The 21,665-nt window shown below is 38.6% G+C and overlaps 1 protein-coding gene across 1 annotated transcript in view; it reads left to right on the top strand.

Moving 5' to 3' along the window:
- Positions 1 to 21,665, top strand: part of LOC126353895 (serine/threonine-protein kinase SMG1-like) — a 364,235-nt gene that overhangs the window by 314,085 nt on the left and 28,485 nt on the right. Inside the window, exons 44-47 of the mRNA XM_050003118.1 lie at positions 13,075 to 13,260; positions 13,525 to 13,797; positions 16,227 to 16,491; positions 19,717 to 20,007. Of these exons, the coding sequence (XP_049859075.1) occupies positions 13,075 to 13,260; positions 13,525 to 13,797; positions 16,227 to 16,491; positions 19,717 to 20,007 (1,015 nt within the window). The remainder of the gene's footprint in view (positions 1 to 13,074; positions 13,261 to 13,524; positions 13,798 to 16,226; positions 16,492 to 19,716; positions 20,008 to 21,665) is intronic.

Genomic DNA, 21,665 nt, shown 5'->3' with positions numbered 1-21,665 from the left:
GAACACAGCGTAAAATGTCTTCACCCGTGTCCCCTCTGAATTTTTCCCACAAAACTGTAGGGTTAGATGGTGAACATCGTTTCAAAATGATGGTAAATAATGTTTGAATTTGTCACAGATAACAGTTGGCAAGTCATTGTAGTTTCCAAGTATTGCTCATATTTGAGTAGATGATGATTTTGGCAAGCTTCTCTGGACATCTGGCACTTTACGCCATCAACCGTTCTCAAATTTGCAAATGAAGTAGGATCTTTGACATTAACCAAAGGCATTCTCAAATAGTAACACTCGGCATTATTTGATATACTGTGTAAATACAGTCCAAAGAATCATACGAATACGAATTTTGAAAGCCTTTGAAACACATGCCTTGCCTATGTCATTGGAATTCCTTAGATGTAGTATTCCATATATAGTACTTCGGAACTTCTGATTCAATAATGTATTGGCAAACACATTTTCATGCCGTGCAAAGAATGGTGTAAAAATTGTGTGTGTGTGTGTGTGTGTGTGTGTGTGTGTGTGTGTGTGTGTGTGTGTGTGTGTGTTCAGCAACATAGTTTTGTGCAGTGTCTGCCATGAAATACTCTTTGCCCATTTTCAAGATGAACACTGAGATGAACGACATTGGGATAGTGACTCACTGAGATGAACGACATTGGGATAGTGACTGTGGATTCAGAAACTCAAAACATGCTAAACAGCCTCATTGCTGCTAATACTGACCTCTTTGATACTGACTCCTCTTCATTATTGTGCGCATCAGGTCTATCAATACTGACTACTGCCTTTTCTGTCATATTTGATAGATTTGACAGAATGACAATATTTGACATTGATATCAGCTTTAAATGTTTTCGATAACAACGGAAATATGGCAAATCCATCCATTGTCAGTTTCAGTACCAACATTTCTCGTTATGATTGTTGTTGTCTGACCCATCTTCCGGTTTTTATTGTGGATATCCTTCATCACCAGTGCGTATATCATGAATTAAGTATATGGGATACTTTTCACCATGTTTTTTGTCCCAATATCAGACAGGAGAGAGTCTTCTTAAGGTTAGGAATTTCTGCACAGATGATGTCATCAATTTGAGCTGCATGTATTTTTGTTTTGAGCCATATGAGAACATGAGCGTGTGAGAATCCTCTCTTGTCATTCAGTTCCATACATCCAGTGATGAGTTTCACATCAATTTAGTGAGTTTTTGCTTGAATATTCTTGCTGTCAAAACATATCGATTGGATGGATGCTGACCAGGTAATAAAAGCTCTTTTATCTGGTCCTGTGCTAGATGGGGTGTAAAGGTGATGGATAAAGTTGGGGCGGCCATATAAATGCACGTATGGCATGGCGTCTTGTTCGTATTGATGCATATGCTGTGGGCTGGCATTGAATGTTGCTGGAAGTATGACCATTTTGCCAATGTCGGGAACATTTCCACGGTTCACAGTTGCATCTCATAAATGAATATATTCTTCTGAATGCAACAGTTTTGATTTAAGCAAATGAATAACAACTGTTAGGATTCAATTTTCGCATAAATCTCATATGTTCCATTGTGAGGTATCATTATGCGGTATGAATACTAAGCAACGCCAGATACTTTTTTATTGAATTGTTCACCTGTAAGAACAAAGAAAAAGAAAGAGAATAAAAATGCAAATTATACTTACTAATGTTTGAAAGTTAAAAAGAAAATTACTTTTTTCACTTGATAAAATGAAATAGATATCAATATTTACCTGTAATTGGATTAGTTAAAGCAGCACGTTATATGATCGATGTGTTTCAGTGGCATTTTGTATTGTATTATTCCATTGATGAAGAAGTGTATTCCATGTGTCACATTCTTCACCAACTAGGGCAATTGTAACTTCATTGATGGTAGGTGCGTTGTGGCATCTGGCATGCTGTCAGAGTGATGTTTTGTCAGCCTGTATTTGAACTGTGTAATTGTGTGGTGGTAAGCTGTCAATTGAAGTTTCGAATAATTTTGTCAGCGGACGTGTGGGTAGACAAATGTTTGCAAATAAAATATAATGTGGTGTTTGGTGCCAGGAAGTGAACTGCACCTTCGATCAACTTGTGCATCATAGTCACCCATAAAGTAGACTTGTTGAAATTTATGTTGAGTGTCGGAAATGGGTAGAAATGAACCATCTTAGTGATATAGTTATCCATGAATTTTGAAAGTAAACATGAACTGATCTTGAAAACCTTTGTTGGTTCCAAAAGGTGTCATTTGAAACACTGAATCATATTTGCAAATGTTCTGCAAAAAATGTTTGGAATCAGATGAGTCACCTGAAACGTATGTCAACAATGGATGAGGTAGCAGATGCAATGTCGGCAGTGAAACTTTGCCATTTGTGCTGCACATTCCTAGTGCTTCATTGTTGGACTTACGTGGACTGCAATTCCCACATACCATATCCATTTTGTCGATATTTGCACTAGGATGCAAACTAATCGTAGTTAATATCAAATTTAAATGCAGCAAGATTTGAATCGACATGTACTGTTCATTGAGACCGAGCAACTCGTGAATGTTCTCTTTCAGTTCTTGTTGCATGTTGGTCTTCTGACTATTGCGCACTATCAGGAGGCTCGTTAACTTTCTTTAGATTCTTGCTGCAGATTGGTCTCCTGAGTCTGATGCGTGTGATTGGGTTAGTACGTAAATGTTCCCTTTAGATTGTTACAGCATGTCGATCTTCTGATTGTAATGTACGAGAATAAGCAATTCTTAATGGTCAACACTTCAATCCTTGCTACATGTTGGTCTTGTTATTGTGATGCACATGACCAGGTAACACGTAAATGTTCTCTTTCTGTTCTTGCTGCGTGTTGATCTTGAAATACTGATGCTTGTGAATATGCAGTTTGTAAACGATGTACTTCATTGCTCGCTTGTCAAATCCTGAGAAGCTCATATTCGCTTAATTCTATGTGCTGTGCTGGTAGAATCTACTAAGTGACTAATATTTTGGAGGGATATTGTTTTGACAAAGCAATACAATGTACACTTGTATTACCAAAATATCGTTCGTTGATTCACTGAACAAATAGAAAAAGTACTGTTCGCACTAGAAAATTTCAATTCAGTGTAACTCACATTTATCAGCATCGAAATGAGTAAGACGCAAAAACTGCTGATCTGTTTGTTTCTGTCACATTCAAACACCTCATTACTCCTATGTTCTTTCAAATCCATTTGCTGGTACGACACCCATATCATCTATTTTAAGTCAATTGCACTGTGTGTTTAACCTTCATGCAAGTGCAAGCAATAAGTTGACAAATTTTTACTACAGTCACATGAATGGTATGGCAGTGTATAAAAGATGAACAAAGTAACATCGTTTATTTTTCTTCCTTTTTCTCTTTTTTCTTTTTTCCCCTTTGATTAGTGTTTATTATATGTCACAAGATAGTAATCAACTGTCTTTCATCAAAATAAGAGTGGTACTCCTTTATATATGTCAGTTTCTCTCTCTCTCTCTCTCTCTCTCTCTCTCTCTCTCTCTCTCTCTCTCTCACACACACACACACACACACACACACACACACACACACACACACACACTCCTCACTCCTGGTAGACTTCCACAGTGTGTGGAAGATGTCATCAGAATACATGTGAAAATAAGAATGTACATGTTTTACATAAACAACAATCTATTCCCTTCAGTGAATATAAGTTGGCTTTTGTTCAGTAGCAAGAGACCATAAGAGGTTCTCTCCACCCACAAAGTGGGACGGGTGGATGACTGCACAGTAGATCACTTGCACATTAGTGTATCCATATAATAAACGGAAATTGAGACACAATACCATTCCACTAGTTTGAATACATTATCTATGTCTCACTGAATTGTGTATAGATAAGTATGTGTTTAAAAAAAGGGACTATGTAAATCTGCAATTGGATTGTAGGCATCAGTGTAGCAGGGGGTATTTGACTTGTCCTGGTTGTTAAAGAGAGTGGAGAGATTTCAGGTTAGTTGTTAATTACTTAAAATTAGTGGAACTGATTTAATAGTTGCAGTGACAATGGATACACAAATGTGATTGCATTGACACCATTTGACTGACTGCTGTTGAAATACATCGATTGAAATCTTTCAAACAGCTATGTTGAGAGGCACAAATCTAGCTATTCTTGTTGATGAATGGCTGATGTAAACTGATAAGTAAATTTTGCTACAAAGATATTAAAACTGATTCATCAAGTGTATGGATAGTTGGAACTAAATCAGACATCGGCAGATGTTGGCACTAATGAAGTGTGTCACTATGGATTGGAAGATACTCTCTCTGGTCTCGCTGGCTATCTGAGTTGGTGAAGACTGCCAGTCTTGCTAGTGAGATGAAGGCAGAGCTCACCATCTGCAGCATCTTCGACAGGACCGATTGCGGACCTTTGGTACAGAGCCAAGTGGAGGGTCTGAATCAGAGGCTCAGACGGTTCAGCGACCGTTTAGGCTGCAGATTCCTCGACTTGCGCCATAGGGTGGTGGGGTTTCGCTAAATAGGTCAGGTGTCCGCTACACACAGGAGGCAGCTACACGCACAGCAGGGGCTGTGTGTTGTGGACTGGGTGGTTTTTTTAGGTTAGACAGTCTCGGGAAAGATAAAAAAGAGCTCCATTGTCAAAGGGTACAGGGCAAAGAAACGACGAGAATTGAACAAGCAACAGTCGGTATTGTAGTTGTAAATTGTCGTATCTCTGTTGGAAAAGTACCAGAGCTTAAAGTGCTGATAGAAAGCACTGTAGCTGAAATCGTTATAGGAACAGAAAGCTGGCAAAAGCCGGAGATAAATTCTGCTGAAATTTTTACAGAGGCGCAAAGTAGGTGGTGGTGTGTTTGTGTCTGTTAGTAGTAGTTTATCTCATGTTACTGCGGTCTTCAGTCCTGAGACTGGTTTGATGCAGCTCTCCATGCTACTCTATCCTGTGCAAGCTTCTTCATCTCCCAGTACTTACTGCAACCTACATCTTTCTGAATCTGCTTAGTGTAGTCATCTCTTGGTCTCCCTCCATGCTTCCCTCCAATACTAAATTGGTGATCCCTCGGATGTCTCAGAACATGTCCTACCAACCGGTCCCTTCTTCTTGTCAGGCTGTGCCACAATCTCCTCTTCTCCCCAATCCTATTCAATACCTCCCCATTAGTTATGTGATATACCCATCTAATCTTCAGCATTCTTCTGTAGCACCACATTTCGAAAGTATCTATTCTCTTCTTGTCTAAACTATTTATTGTCCACGTTTCACTTCCATACATGGCTACACTCCATACAAATACTTTCAGAAACGACTTCCTGACACTTAAATCTATACTCGATGTTAACAAATTTCTCTTCTTCAGTAATGCTTTCCTTGCCATTGCCAGTGTACATTTTATATCTTCTCTACTTCAACCATCATCAGTTATTTTGCTCCCCAAATAGCAAAACTCCTTTACTACATTGTGTCTCATTTCCTAATCTAATTCCCTCAGCATCACCCGACTTAATTCGACTGCATTCCATTATTCTCATTTTGCATTTATTGATGTTCATCTTATATCCTCCTTTCAAGACACTGTCCATTCCGTTCAACTGCTCTTCCAAGTCCTCTGCTGTCTCTGACAGAATTACAATGTCATTGGCGAATCTCAAAGTTTTTATTTCTTCTCCATGGATCTTAATACCTACTCCGAATTTTTCTTGTGTTTTCTTCATTGCTTGCTCAATATACAGATTGAATAATATCGGGGAGAGGCTACAACCCTGTCTCACTCCCTTCCCAACCACTGCTTCCCTTTCATGCCCCTCGACTCTTATAACTGCCATCTGGTTTCTGTACAAATTGTAAATAGCCTTTCGCTCCCTGTATTTTACCCTGCCACCTTCAGAATTTGAAAGAGAATCTCATAGTGAAGTTGAAATATAGTTCCTGCAAATTACTATGGGTAGAGGCTATACTCAACAGCTGTACCAAAATAATAGTTGGCTCCTCCTACTGACCCTCCGACTCACATGATAGAATAGCTGAACAGTTCAAAGAAAACATGAATCTCATTACAAATAAGTACCCCACATCACACAGTTATAATTGGACTCTTCATCTACCCTCGATTTGCTGGCGAAAGTGCATGTTCAGAACCAGTGGTAGACTGAAAACATCTTTTGAAATTGTACTAAATGCTTTCTCTGAGAATTACTTTGAACAATTAGTTCATGAGCCCACACAGACTGTAGATGGTTGCAAAAACACACACAAGGTCACTGTAGCGAGGCTCAAAACCATATCAACCAAAACCACTAAAAATAAACGCAAAATATATCTATTTAAAACAGCAGATAAAAATTTGCGTGATGCCTTCCTAAGTGTGTGTCTCCATTCCTTCCAAGCTAATTATGTAAGACCAGATATGGCTCAGATTCAAAGATACAGTATCGACAACAATAGATAGATTCATACCGTATAAGTTAATAAGAGATGAGACTGATCCACCATGGTACACAAAACGCATCAGAACACTGTTGCAGAAGCAGTGAAAAAAGAGTGCCAAATTCACAAGAACACAAAATCCCCGAGCCTGGGTAAGTTTCACAGAAGCTTGAAATTTAGTGCGGACGTCAATGCGAGGTGCTTTTTTCTCCACAATGAAACATTGTCTCAAAATATGGTAAAAAACCCAAAGAGATTCTGTTCGTATGTAAAGTACACAAGTGGCAAAAAGCAGTCAATACAGTCACTGCGGGGTGGCGATGGAAATGTTACCGATGATGGTGCCACTAAAGCGGAGTTACTAAATACAGTTTTCCGTAATTCCTTCACAAAAAAAGACGAAGTAAATATTTCAGAATTTGAAACCAGAAGAGCTGTTAGCATGAGTGACATAAAAGTAGATATCTTAGGTGTTGGAAAACAACTCAGATCACTTAAAGCAAGTCTTCTGGTCCAGATGGTATACCAGTCAGGTTCCTTTCAGAGCATGCAGACACAATAGTGCCTTTCTTAGCAATCATGTACAACCACTCACTTGACAAAAAGTCTGTTCCTGAAGACTGAAAAGTTGCACAGGTCACACCAATATTCAAAAAAGGAAATGGAGTAACCCATTGAATTACAAACCCATATCACTGACCTCAATTTGCAGTAGGATTTTGGAGCATATACTGTACTCGAACATTATGAATCACCTTGAAGAAAATGACTTACTGATACATAACCAACACGGATTCAGAAAATATCGTTCTTGTGCAACACAGCCAGCTCTTTATTCCCATCAATTAATGAGTGCTGTCGACAAGGGATCTCAGATTGATTTCATATTCGTAGATTTCCAGAAGGCTTTTGATACCGTTCCTCACAAGCGACTATTAATCAAATTGCATGCACATGGAGTATTGTCTCAGTTGTGTGAGTGGATTCATGATTTCCTCTCTGACAGGTCACAGTTCGTAGTGGTACAGAGTAAATCATCGGGTAGAACAGAAGTGATATCTGGTGTTCCACAAGGTAGTGTCATAGGCCCTCCGCTGTTACTGATTTACATAAATGATCTAGGTGATAATCTGAGCAGCCCCCTTAGATTGTTTGCAGATGACGCTGTAATTTACCATCTAGTACAATTCCAATTACAAAATGATCTAGAGAGAATTTTTGTATGGTGTGAAAAGTGGCAATTGGCACTAAACAAAGAAAAGTGCAAGGTCATCCACATGGGTATTAAAAAGAAATCTGATAAATTTAGGGTATGCGATAAATCGCACAAATCTAAGGGTTGTCAATTTGACTAAATACCTAGGAATTACAATTACGAGCAACTTAAATTTGAAAGACCGCTTAGATAATATTGTGAGGAAGGCGAAACAGAGTGTGCTTTGTTGGCAGAACACTTAGAAGATGCAACAAACCTGCTAAAGAGACAGCCTACATTACAGTTGTCCGTCCTCTGCTGGAATATTGCTGCACGGTGTGGGATCCTTACCAGGTAGGAATGAAGGAGGACATCGAAAAAGTGCAAATGAGGACAGCTCATCTCGTGTTATCGCACAGTATGGGTGAGATTGTCCCTGATATGATACGTGAGTTGGGGTGGCAGTCACTGAAACAAAGGCTGTTTTCTTTTACCAAGACCTATTTATGAAATTTCAATCACCAACTTTCTCTTCCGAATGGGAAAATATTTTGTTGACACCCACCTACCTAGGGAGAAAGATCATCGTAATAAAATAATCAGAGCTCGAATGGAAAGATTTAGGTGTTCCTTTTTCACACACGCCATTCGAGAGTGGGATGGTTGAGAAGTAGTATGAAAATGGTTCGATGAACCCTCTACCAGGTACTTAAGTGTGTATTGCATAGTAACCATAGATGCAGATGTAGATAGGTTTCTGAAAAATTTTGAAGTTAGCTGTAGGCAGGTCATGGCTTCAGAATATTAAAATTTACCTTAATTACATAAAATTCGTGATAAGATCACAAGTCGTATTATACATTTTGAGAGCAGGTTCTCATCTTTGAGCAAAATACTGTAACAACATTTTTTTAAACATTAGATGTTCTTTTTGTGATGGCAGGCAGACAGTAAAGGAAAGGCAGTAAAGTATGATAAATACTGTAGTGAGCTGACAGTAACTGGGACCAACAGTTATTTCTCGGCTGTCACCAAGTTGTGTCAAAGAATGCAAGAGTGACAGCTTAGATGTTGGAAGAAACTTTGAACATCTGTTGACTGTGTTAATACTATTCAGGAAATGTTAAAGCACTTGCAGAATAACTAACTTCAGTGTTACACTACTGGTCTTCTACGGATTGTAGTGTGGAATGTCAGATCCCTTAATCAGGCAGGTAGGTTAGAAAATTTAAAAAGGGAAATGGATAGGTTAAAATTAGTTCGGTGGCAGGAGGAACAAGACTTCTGGTCATATGAATACAGGGTTATAAATACAAAATCAAATAGGGTTAATGCAGGAGTAGGTTTAATAACGAATAAAAAAAATTGGCGTATGGGTAAGCTACCACAAACAGCATAGTGAACGTATTATCGTAGCCAAGACAGACACGAAGCCCACGCCTACTACAGTAGTACAAGTTTATATGCCAACTAGCTCTGCAGATAACGAAGAAATTGATGAAATGTATGATGAGATAAAAGAAATTCTTCAGGTAGTGAAGGGAGATGAAAATTTAATAGTCTTGGGTGGCTGGAATTCAAGAGTAGGAAAAGGAAGAGAAGGAAATGTAGTAGGTGAATATGGAATGAGAGTAAGGAATGAAAGACGAAGCCGTCTGGTAGAGTTTTGCACAGAGCATACCCTAATCATAGTTAACACTTGGTTTAAGAATCATAGGAAGAAGGTTGTATACATGGAAGAATCCTGAAGATACTAGAAGGTATCAGATAGATTATATAATGGTAAGACAGAGATTTAGGAACCAGGTTTTAAATTGTAAGACATTTCCAGGGGCAGGTGTGGACTATGACCACAATCTATTGGTTATGAACTGTAGATTAAAACTGAAGAAATTGCAAAAAGGTGGGAATTTAAGGAGATGGGACCTGGATAAACTGAAAGAACCAGAGGTTGTACAGAGTTTCAAGGAGAGCATAAGGGAACAATTGACAGGAATGGGGGAAAGAAATACAGTAGAAGAAGAATGGGTAGCTTTGAGGGATGAAATGGTGAAGGCAGCAGAGGATCAAATAGGTAAGAAGACGAGGGCTAGTAGAAACCCTTGGGTAACAGGAGAAATATTGAATTTAATTGATGAAAGGAGAAAATATAAAAATGCAGTAAATGAAGCAGGCAAAAAGGAATACAAACGTCTCAAAAATGAGATCGACAGGAAGTGCAAAATGGCTAAGCAGGGATGGCTAGAGGACAAATGTAAGGATGTAGAGGCTTATCTCACTAGGGGTAAGATAGATACTGCCTACAGGAAAATTAAAGAGGCCTTTGGAGAAAAGAGAACCACTTGTATGAACATCAAGAGCTCAGATGGAAACCCAGTTCTAAGCAAAGAAGGGAAAGCAGAAAGGTGGAAGGAGTATATAGAGGGTCTATACAAGGGCGATGTACTTGACGACAATATTATGGAAATGGAAGAGGATGTGGATGAAGATGAAATGGGAGATACGATACTGTGTGAAGAGTTTGACAGAGCACTGAAAGATCTGAGTCAAAACAAGGCCCCCGGAGTAGACAACATTCCATTGGAACTACTGACAGCCTTGGAAGAGCCAGTCCTGACAAAACTCTACCATCTGGTGAGCAAGATGTATGAGACAGGCGAAATACCCTCAAACTTCAAGAAGAAAATAATAATTCCAACCCAAAGAAAGCAGGTGTTGACAGATGTGAAAATTACCGAACTATCAGTTTAATAAGTCACAGCTGCAAAATACTAACGCGAATTCTTTAAAGACGAATGGGAAAAGTGGTAGAAGCCGACATCGGGGAAGATCAGTTTGGATTACATAGAAACACTGGAACACGTGAGGCAATACTGACCCTACAACTTATCTTAGAAGCTAGATTAAGGAAAGGCCAACCTATGTTTCTAGCATTTGTAGACTTGGAGAAAGCTTTTGACAATGTTGATTGGAATACTCTCTTTCACATTCTGAAGGTGGCAGGGGCAAAATACAGAGAGAGAAAGGCTATTTACAATTAGTACAGAAACCAGATGGCAGGTATAAGAGTCGAGGGGCATGAAAGGAAAGCAGTGGTTGGGAAGGGAGTGAGACAGGGTTGTAGCCTCTCCTCGATGTTATTCAATCTGTATATTGTGCAAGCAATAAAGGAAACAAAGGAAAATTTCAGAGTAGATATTAAAATCCATGGAGAAGAAATAAAAACTTTGAGGTTCGCCGATGACATTGTAATTCTGTCAGAGACAGCAAAGGACTTGGAAGAGCAGTTGAACGGAATGGACAGTGTCTTGAAAGGAGGGTATAAGATGAACATCAACAAAAGTAAAATGAGGATAATGGAATGTAGTCGAATTAAGTCGGGTGATGCTGAGGGAATTAGATTTGGAAATGAGACACTTAAAGCAGTATAGGAGTTTTCCTATTTGGGGAGTAAAATAACTGATGATGGTTGAAGTAGAGAAGATATAAAATGTAGACTGGCAATGGCAAGGAAAGCGTTACTGAAAAAGAAAAATTTGTTAACATCGAGTATAGATTTAAATGTCAGGAAGTCATTTCTGAAAGTATTTGTATGGAATGTAGCCATGTATGGAAGTGAAATGTGGACGATAAATAGCTTAAACAAGAAGAGAATAGAAGCTTTCGAAGTGTGTTGCTACAGAAGAATGCTGAAGATTAGATGGGTAGATCACATAACTAATGAGGAGGTATTGAATAGAATTGGGGAGAAGAGGAGCTTGTGGCACAACTTGACTAGAAGAAGTGATTGGTTGGTAGGACATGTTCTGAGACATCGAGGGATCACCAATTTAATATTGGAGGGAAGCATGGAGGGTAAAAATCGTAGAGGGAGATCAAGAGATGAATACACTAAGCAGATTCAGAAGGATGTAGGCTGCAGTAGGTATTGGGAGATGAAGAAGCTTGCACAGGATAGAGTAGCGTGGACAGCTACATCAAACCAGTCTCAGGACTGAAGACTACAGCAACAACAACAACAACAACTTGTTTTAATTTTTATATAACCTATAGGTGATTTCCTCGCCTATGAGCAGTAAACTCAATAAAATTTCAAAAAGCTTCTATGTTGCCATGGTACTGTAATGTTGAAATTTTGTGCTGAGTAATAAATCACTCAGACTGGTCCTGTTTTGAGTAAATTGAGACTCGTGTACCTGTGGTACTGACTTGTTGAATTGACGACGACGACGTGCTACGATACACTATTCCAGCAGTGTACATACAGAATCAAAGCTCGAAAACCAGTTTTTGTTGTTGAACCACATCCACAAAGCTGTTCGTTGTTGATCCACAGTTGCTATTAATTGTTTTAATTATTCCATGCTGCACACAACAGGTTAATTTTTATTTTTGTCCTCTCACATGTTTGTCTCCGGCCACTTCCAAGTACCTAGATACATTTGTGAGTTCTTTCTATATTCACAAATTCAATAAACACATTCTTTGTGTCAGTGTAGTATTTGCATAGATGCTCTGTAACACCACCTTATACAGAATTGGCATTATTTGTCATCACAGATCTTTCTATCATCTAACAGATAAGTAGTGTACTTGAAAATAGTGTAAAGCTAAATTGTACAGTAGTGTGAAAATAAACATTAAATTTCTGGGCAGCATGGAGTCATAAACAAAAAAAAATGCACCAAGGTTTAATGTGTCTATAAGGGTGTTTCATTTCTTGTAGCAACTCCTGTGGAATACATACATTTTAAAAGCAGTTTTCTTTCAACAGTTAGGTGAACTGTTTGGTTAGTTACTTTTTTTTTTTTTTTTTAATTACGTGATTGGTTTAGGCTGATGCTATCAATACTATCACCACCACTTGACTTAACATTTCAGTCCGTTAATTACAAGAATTTTCCTGTCGGGGTATCAATGGAGAAGTTCCAGATTTCATTAGTTCCCTCATGAACCTCACGTACTCTAGTGAAAAAAGGAGTATTACTGTTTCCACCATCAGTGCCCTATTCGCCCATTACTACTAATAGCGAATAGTGCACAGGATGGTGTATTGCTAATTATATTTGTGAGATGTTCAGTTTGAAATGGTTTGATTGTAGGAGGATTGCAGCACCAAAGTCGTACACAAGGTGGCCACATACCACCAGTTACTCCTATATTTACTAAGTCATTTGTCTGTGTTTAAAATTCATCATGCCGTGTTGACTTGGAAAGAGAAAAAGTACCTGACTGAAAACATAAAGTTATTAACTGAATGCATATTTTTAAATTGCTTATGTAATGTATGTTAATTCCTCAACCTTTCTCTTATTGTCAAAAATAGCATTATTGTGTGAGAGAGCTGAAACGTGCATTTGCATGCACGCGAGATGTGCACATACAACTTCTTCAAATTGTGTAATCAAAGTTGTTATTCAAATTGTTTTTCAGGAGCTGAACTTCAATTTTCATACAATTATTCTTCCAGAAGCATTAAAGACAATTCAAACAGAAGACCCAACTGTTCTGAACATGATATGTGAGCTAAATGACATTATTGCTAGTGTGGGCATTCCTCTGCATGATATATTAGCACAGCTGGAGATACATCTTCGTTACATAATAATGGAAATGGATGTGAGTAATGCAACCGCGTATTCTAGTTGTTATGCCTGCTTATTTTGATTTACAGTTAGGTCTCCAATATAATAGAATTGTTAAAATAACTGGAAATATTATTATATTACATGGCTTTTGTTTCCATTTGTTGAAAAGTCAGTATGTGATGATCTATGTGTTGCAAGGTTGTCTGTAATGGACTTATCGCTGTCAAGATTTGTTTATTAACTATATTACATATTGTGTTCTTAATATCGTGATTCAAGATAAGTTATTTTACAGTCTCCACATGGTGTATCTCGGGAGCTTGTGGCACAGTTGCGGGCAAGGTTTGAGGGGATGCTTCTACGTCCAGCAAATATGGCGCAGCCATCTGTATTGGAGGCCAATAATGAAGATGCTCTTGCACCCGGCCTCATGCTGCTAATGGGTTTCAATGGACTGTTTGAGAAATTACAACTTGATGGAAATGCCTTAGTTGCTACATTGGAAACATTGGATACCCCTGTATCCTGGCGAAAGGTGGATCAGATTAGAGATGCAAAAGCTATGTCTGTAAGTAACAATCTTGATTCACTCTGTTGTTAATAGTCTGCATAGTACAAGATGACTACAGATTATTGAAGTGGTTACACTAATGTACATAGTCATATTTTATTTTTGTTTATTATCATACAGAAGGTGAGTTTTGTTGGAAAATGCTCAGTTTTCCCCCCATTGCTGAATCTGCATATATAGTTTAAAAAAAAAAATAAAATAAAAAAAAGCCCACGGATTTAAGTGAGGGGAATGTTAAGGTTCCTGTCAGCTATTTGTTGTCAGTCATCATTTCAAGTTTCTCAGATTTCTAGTTACAAATTCACGGTTATATAGACAAAAGTGGAACTACATCCTGTTGATAGAAAAAGTCCTCACACTCAACTTCAACTGTGGTATAAACCAGTTTGCCAGCATTTGCAGATACATATGTGCTATAATTGTCTATTTCAGGAAAAAATAGGTCATCAATTTTGATCTGTGAAGTTGTTCAGAATACAGTAACTTATGATGTATCACAAATGTGTTGCTTTTTCTGTGTCCATGATTTGTACTTCGTGTACTGTCAAGACCCTTTAAAAAGGTTGCTAAGACAAGCACCTTGTGAAAAGTACTCTGTTTTGGGTGCTGTGGTATGAGTTAGCAAACTCTGCCTTTTTTGTTGTCAAGGCTGGACTACTATTAACACATTGTATGTGTACACTTTGTGTTGCCCCATGTAGGTGTGCACTAGCAAGTGAAGTGAAATAATTTCAGTGTGCCTCTCAGTTGCTCAATGGCTCTCCTGATTGGTGAGTATTGATCTAGACATATACATATTTTATTGCAGATGGTGAGGTTCCTACCAAAACTGTCCCTTTCAAGTTCTTCCACAGTGTTAGTTATAGAATATTCAATTTTTGTTTTCCGTGTCCGTAAAGTTCTTTCTGCTGTGAAGAAAACTCAGTTGCAAGAACTCTACCATTTCTTCAATCATTTTTAGGCATCTTACTGACCTTCTCTTACAGAAGTATTTTGTGACTGTAAGTGGAGCTGGTGCTCTTTGTAGCTGCATAAAACCTCACTCTGAAGTACCACTGCAGTATTATAAAAGGCTGAAATAAATCAAACTGTGGCATAAAATACATTCCCAGTACCCAACTCTTTCTTTACTAAATGTTTCAGAATTAAAGGGGACCAATCACTGAAAAGCAGAAGCATTGAATTATCAATAGGCACACACAAAAGAAAACAATCTTGCTAACTTTCAGTTATTCTTTGAACACACACACACACACACACACACACACACACACACACACACACACACAAATAAATTATTCTGTATCCATAAGACAACTATTTTTAAGAGCATACCGTTCCATAAACAGCTCTAATGCAGTGAGCAGTAAACATAAAGAAGAATTTTTGTACTGCAGGTGGCTGTTCAATCTAGTCACCAAATCCAGCTTCTGTGCACATTGCTTTGGTGTGCTTTGTTTCTATCTTGACTGTGTTCTGCCATTGAAATATATGAAGAAAATGTAAATCAGTTACAAACTACAGTGTGCACACACTTTATTCAACATGTAAACATCACTACAGATATTTGGATTTAGGTTGTGACATGTTCGATGTCCATGCCATCATTGCAATTAGTGACATTCTACATGACCCACTGAAGCATTGGAACGTCAATGCTGTCGATGACTTTCTGAATGGCTGTTTTCAGCTCAGCAATGGTTTTGGGGTTATTGATTTACACCTTATCTTCAATATAGCCTCACAAAAAGGAGTCACGTGAGTTCAGATCCGGAGAATATAGCAGCCAATCAATTCCACAATACAATCCCCAAAGTGCTCCTCCAGGACATTGAACTCTCTCCTGCTTCGATGGGGTTGAGACCCGTCTTGCATGAACCACGTCTTGTCTCAATCAGGGTCACTTTGAATAATGGGGATAAAATCATCTTTCAAAACCTTCACGTACCATCTGGTAGTCACCGTGCCATCAAGAAATATCACACCGATTATTCCATGACTGGAGATGGCATAGCACGCCACACCGTCACTGTTGAGGGTTGAAGAGACTTCTCGATCGCAAAATGTGGATTCTCAGTCCCCCAATTTACAAATTTTGCTTATCGATGAATGCACCCAAATGAAAGTCACTAAACCAAACAAGGCATGTACACATGCACATACACATAATAATTTCCATCATGCCCCATGGTCAAATGTGCAGTTTGAACATCCTAATGCAGTGTTCAAAAGTTAAAACAAATTCAATAATTGTCACCCTGTAGGTTCTTTCTTTCATGTAAGGAAGTACACTAGACAGATCCAATATATTTTCAAATAAAATTACTTGTTGTATATTATCTGTCTTTACCGCAGTGTGTGGCTGTACTTTTATTATTTGGTCATTTAGAAATAATGAGATGAAGCATGAATGTTATCTTTTGCAGGCCCCTGTGTTTAAAGAACAGGCACGTGCCGTGCTGGAAGACGTGTTTCTGGTGAAACGTTTGCAGACTATGCAAGAGTTCTTTTCACTGTGTGGCCAGACAACTGCTAATGGTGGTAGCATGCCACACGATGACGATTGTCTCAGCAAACCTGTTCGTCGCTTCACTGCGGACTATGTAGGACGACAACTTCTTGGAGTTGCATCTCAGACATTGGCAATAACATTATGCCTATTGCTTCAGCGTATTGGTCTCAACGTATCAGGTAAGAATTAACATTTACAGTATGATGAAATGATTATCTCTTTGAATGCTTTCAGTGTTATGTGCTTGCTGAAATATTAGCATATGGCTTTCAGGAGCTGTAAAAAGAAGTTAATGTGTGTCTTTCATGTTTTTATTCTTCATTAAGTGAAACAGATGGGAGAGGGCTCAGAAAAGAATCATTTTACAGCAGTAACTCTCAAACTTTAAGCTCTGTCTTTGTTCTCCAGAAATGGTGCAGATAAGGGAATTGGAAGAGGATTTGTGACACTATTGAGGGGTCAAAATAGAGAATATGTCACGTGTAATGTGTAAGGCAAAAGGGGAAAAAAGAAAGCAGTGAAGAACTAATGACAATAGAGTGTAGTTTCCATTATTCTACTAGTTAAAAGTAACTTGACATATGCAGTTTCAAAAAATATAGATGAAAAGATTGGGAGTTGAAAAATAAGTCAATATAAGACTTTAAAACAAGAGAATCAACAAAGAAATTATTGTTCTTTGATGTAGCTTTCTTCTTTGAGAAACATTTTTTCCAGTTAAATTCATATGTGAAATCTTCCATGGATAGTTTTTAATGTAAGCCTGCCTATTGGGGAGTCACTATTTACATGAGACTGCTGCCAGAAATGTTTGGTAAATGAGGCATCCTTGCATATTCTGATGCAACTTTATGTCAAAAATTATCTGTGCGTTATTGGAAATGACTTGTCAGTCAAAAGCAGTTTATTTCATATGAACAGTTAACTGCAATAGATTTTGGAAGGGGATGTCCTGCTTCTAGAATATACTGTGTAGTATCCACACATCACAAATCTCCCTAACAAGGAGATACTGAAGTGTGTTAAAAAGAGGGTCATTGATCCAAATCCAGGAGAACATGAATGTGATAGAAAATGGTGCAGATATCATCTCTGCTTATTCCCCAATGATGAAGCATAGTTTCATTGATAGCAGCTATTTTTGGACACTGAGAAGGTCATCCTAAAGAATATTTATATTGTGTCTGAATTTCTGAACTGATGAAAAAAATTGTCCATTAAAGGGGGAGAATTTCTACGTTTACATAGAGGTTACAAAACTCATGGGATAGTGATATGCGCATATTCAGGTGGCAGTAGTGTCATTCACACAAAATATAAAAAAGCAGTGATCAGAGCTGTTATTTGTACCCAGGTGGTTCATGTGAAACAATATCTGACGTGATTAAAGGTTCACAGTGAGGACTAACAGACTTTGCATGCGGAATGGTAGTTGGAGTTACATGTGTAGGACATTCCATTTAGGAAACTGTTAGTGAATTTAATATTTTGGGATCCACAGTCTCAAGAGTGTGCCAAGAACACCAAATTTCAGACATTACCCCTCACCATGGACAACTTGGTGGCCAACGGACATCACTTAATGACCAAGAGCAGAGATACTTGTGTAGAGCTGTCAGTGCCAACAGACAAGCAGCACTGAATGAATTAACTGCAGAAGTCAATATTGGATGTACAACAAACATATCTGTTAGGACAGTGTAGCAGAATTTGGCATTAATGGGCTATCGCAGCAGACATTCTATGCTAGTGACTTTGCTAACAACATGACGATGGCCTGCAGCATTCCACCTGGGCTTGTGACTGCATCAGGGACCCCTAGACGACTGGAAAACCACAGACTGGTCAGATGAGTCCCCATTTCAGTTGGTAAGACCCATAGTAGGGTTTGAGTGTGTTACAGACCCCTCAAAGCCATGGACCCAGGTTGTCAACAAGGCACTGTGCAAACAGGTGGTGGCTCCATAATGGTGTGGGCTGTGTTTACATGGAACTGACTGGATCATCTGCGTTGACTGGAAATGTTTGTGTTCAGCTACTTGGAGACCATTTACAGGCATTCATAGACTGAATGCCACAATGGTTCATAGTTGATTTGAAGAAAACCTTGGACAGTTTGAGTGAATGATTTGGCCACCCAAATTGCCTTATATGAATCCCATCAAAGTATCATTGGACATAATTGAGAGGTCAATTTGTGCACAAAATCCTGCACCAGCAACACTTTACGCAATTATGGACAGCTATAAAGTCAGTATGGCTCATTATTTATGCTGGGGACCACTAACAACTTGGCGACTCCACACAACATAGAATTGCTGCTCTACACCAGGAAAAAGGAGGTTCAACATGATATTAGGAGGTACCCCACGACTTCCATTACCTCATTGTAATTTCTGAGTTTATTGATTTATATTAAAATGAATAAATGATGCAGGAACATGTTTTCATTTGAACACAATGACAAAAAGTAGGTGAAGATTAGGTGAACATAACAGAAGTAGGCCTTTTATAGAGGTCACACGTCCTTGAAACATACGAGGGTTGGAACTTAAATAGTGGCAACTATTTATTCGCAACCGATACAAAAGAGTTACACATTTGAACCTGTTACTGTCCTTCAAAGTAATCCCCAGTGTTGTGTAGAACCCATTGCCATTGATGTGGAAGATGTAGTATACCGCTAGCAGAGCCTGTTCTGTTAATGGTGCGAATGGAGTGGTATACTGCCTGTCAAATTTCTGGAACAGTTCTGAAGTGAATGCCACAAAGTGGTTCCTTCATCTTTGGAATCAAATAAAAGGTTGTGCAGAAAGTTTTACTGCTTCTTTCGCAAAGCTGTTTGCAGGGGGTGCTCCAAAAATTAACAGTGATATGACTTAAGTCCTTGTGACTTTGATTTGATTCCAAAGATGAAGGAACCACTTCATGGCATTCACTTCAGAACTGTTCCAGAGATTAGACAGGCAGTAGACCGCTCCATTCGCACCATCACCAGAACAGGCTCTGCTAATAGTATACTATGCCTTCCACATCACTGGCAACGGGTTCTACACAATTCTGGTGACTACTTTGAAGGACAGTAACAGGTGCAAACATGTAGCTCTATTGTATCAGTTGTGAATAAATAGTTGCCACTATTTAAATTCCAACCCTCATACATTGCCAGATTTGATTGACTAGTCTCAACTTTTTTTATATAATACTTAAATGTGTATATGAATGCATTAGCATACTGTTTGTTTCAAATTATTTATGAATGTTTAAGTAAGCACTGAAACCAGCTCAGTTTATTTCTTTTCTCATGTTACGTACGTTTTTAACTGTTGAGACCAGAAGGAAATGATGATGATGATGATGATGATGATGATGATGATGATGATGATGATGTGTTCGTTCACCAGGTGAAGTGGAGCAACGGGACATTGGAGCAGAGAGCAAAGTGTCATTGGAGGAGCTGTGTCGCAAGGCTGTGGAAGCTGCTCTGAAAAGAGGTTTGGTGGGAGGTAACACACTAGCCCAGGCATCGAGTTTAACAAGTTCACTGGAGGCAGCTTGGCGGCGGCGGGAAGTTGCCAGACATTTGCAGCGCGACATCGAGGCAAGAAGGTCAACGCTGCGCAGGCTGCAGTTGCAGGCTACGGCACATGCTTGGCTGCACGAAGATGCACTTGCTCAGACATCACCACAGCTAAGTTAGTATCATTCATTTTTTGTGTAGCTGAATTTGTCATGTACTCAGTGTATGGTTCAGATGTTACATGCCAGATTATGGATCCAAAAGTATGATGTTTGACCCTCAGTTAATAATATTTCTTTTAATCTGTCACTTATTGCATATTTTATCTGAGTGACTGTTCGTTAATGTGAAAAATTCTGAGTTATACTAGGGTTTGGAGAGCCTGCTTTAAAATATAGTTCTCCGTACAATTGGATTAGTCAGTCAGTTCAAAGATAGGAGAAAGACATTGGCATACTACCTTCAATAGAACTGTACACAAACACTGTAGTATTCAACCCAATGTTCAGGTTAATGACAGCCTTACCTTTATACTCATAAATGTGGTATTGTTACCTGCATCATTCAAATAATCAATTCAAGCTCAAGTTAAATCTCATAGAACTGAGAACATACACTTTGTTTATATGTTACGAATTGAGTAGTTACCATGCTAGCAAGTTTCAAATTATTAACAGTGTTAGTTTAACTTCCTGCTACTCAACTTTAAATTGCAAAGTGTGGGGTTAGTGTGGCACTGAGTGGAGTGACACAGCAGGAAATTGCAGGCTTCAATCATAAGAAGATGACAGAAAGACATCACCTAAGAGACGTATTATTAAAACCAATCATCATTCAAATATATTGAGAAAAAATACTAAAATGTTAATAACTGTGCCAGAATTACCTTTCTCCATTAAAGCAGTAAGCTTTGATCATCATCTCACACGAATTAGTTAAACCCTATAGTCGAAAGTAGGGAGATTAGTAACATCACATGGAACATGTATCACAAATAATTTCCACTCTCCAGTAGGTGGTGTGTTAATAGCAACGAGCAAAAGCATAAGGTCTAGCAAGGGTATAAATTAATCAAACTGTGATCACATGTGGATGAAAACAAACATCAATGAACTCCTTTTAATAATCAGATTTCATACTTTCTTGAAGATTGACACATTAGTCAAACAGTAATTTGAAAACAGGAATACATCATTTCCTGGCTGCACTTTTGTTCTCACTGAATGGCTACTGTGTGCAACAGTCTGCTTGTGATATCCAGAGGAAGTTGGATTTTGTTCAGTCGGATCAGGGTGGGCAGTATTTGTTTGGAGTGTAGCCATGTATGGAAGTGAAACATGGACGATAACTAGTTTGGACAAGAAGAGAATAGAAGCTTTCGAAATGTGGTGCTACAGGAGAATGCTGAAGATAAGGTGGATAGATCACATAACTAATGAGGAGGTACTGAACAGGATTGGGGAGAAGAGAAGTTTGTGGCACAACTTGACTAGAAGAAGGGATCAGTTGTTAGGACATGTTTTGAGGCATCAATGGATCACAAATTTAGCATTGGAGGGCAGCGTGGAGGGTAAAAATCGTAGAGGGAGACCAAGAGATGAAGACACTAGGCAGATTCAGAAGGATGTAGGTTGCAGTAGGTACTGGGAGATGAAGAAGCTTGCACAGGATAGAGTAGCATGGAGAGCTGCATCAAACCAGTCTCAGGACTGAAGACGACGACGACAACAACAACAACATAAAAATCTTAAGAGAAGGTGAAGGCATGTTACTGTTTATGTGCTGAATAGGCATAAGAATATCAATCTCATGTCCAGTGGTTAGCTAAGAATA

The sequence above is a fragment of the Schistocerca gregaria genome, chromosome 3 (genome assembly GCF_023897955.1).
Source record: "Schistocerca gregaria isolate iqSchGreg1 chromosome 3, iqSchGreg1.2, whole genome shotgun sequence".
Classification (NCBI taxonomy): domain Eukaryota; kingdom Metazoa; phylum Arthropoda; class Insecta; order Orthoptera; family Acrididae; genus Schistocerca; species Schistocerca gregaria.
The sequence above is the reverse complement of the archived record's forward strand: the minus strand, read 5'-3'. Positions and strand labels throughout refer to the sequence as shown.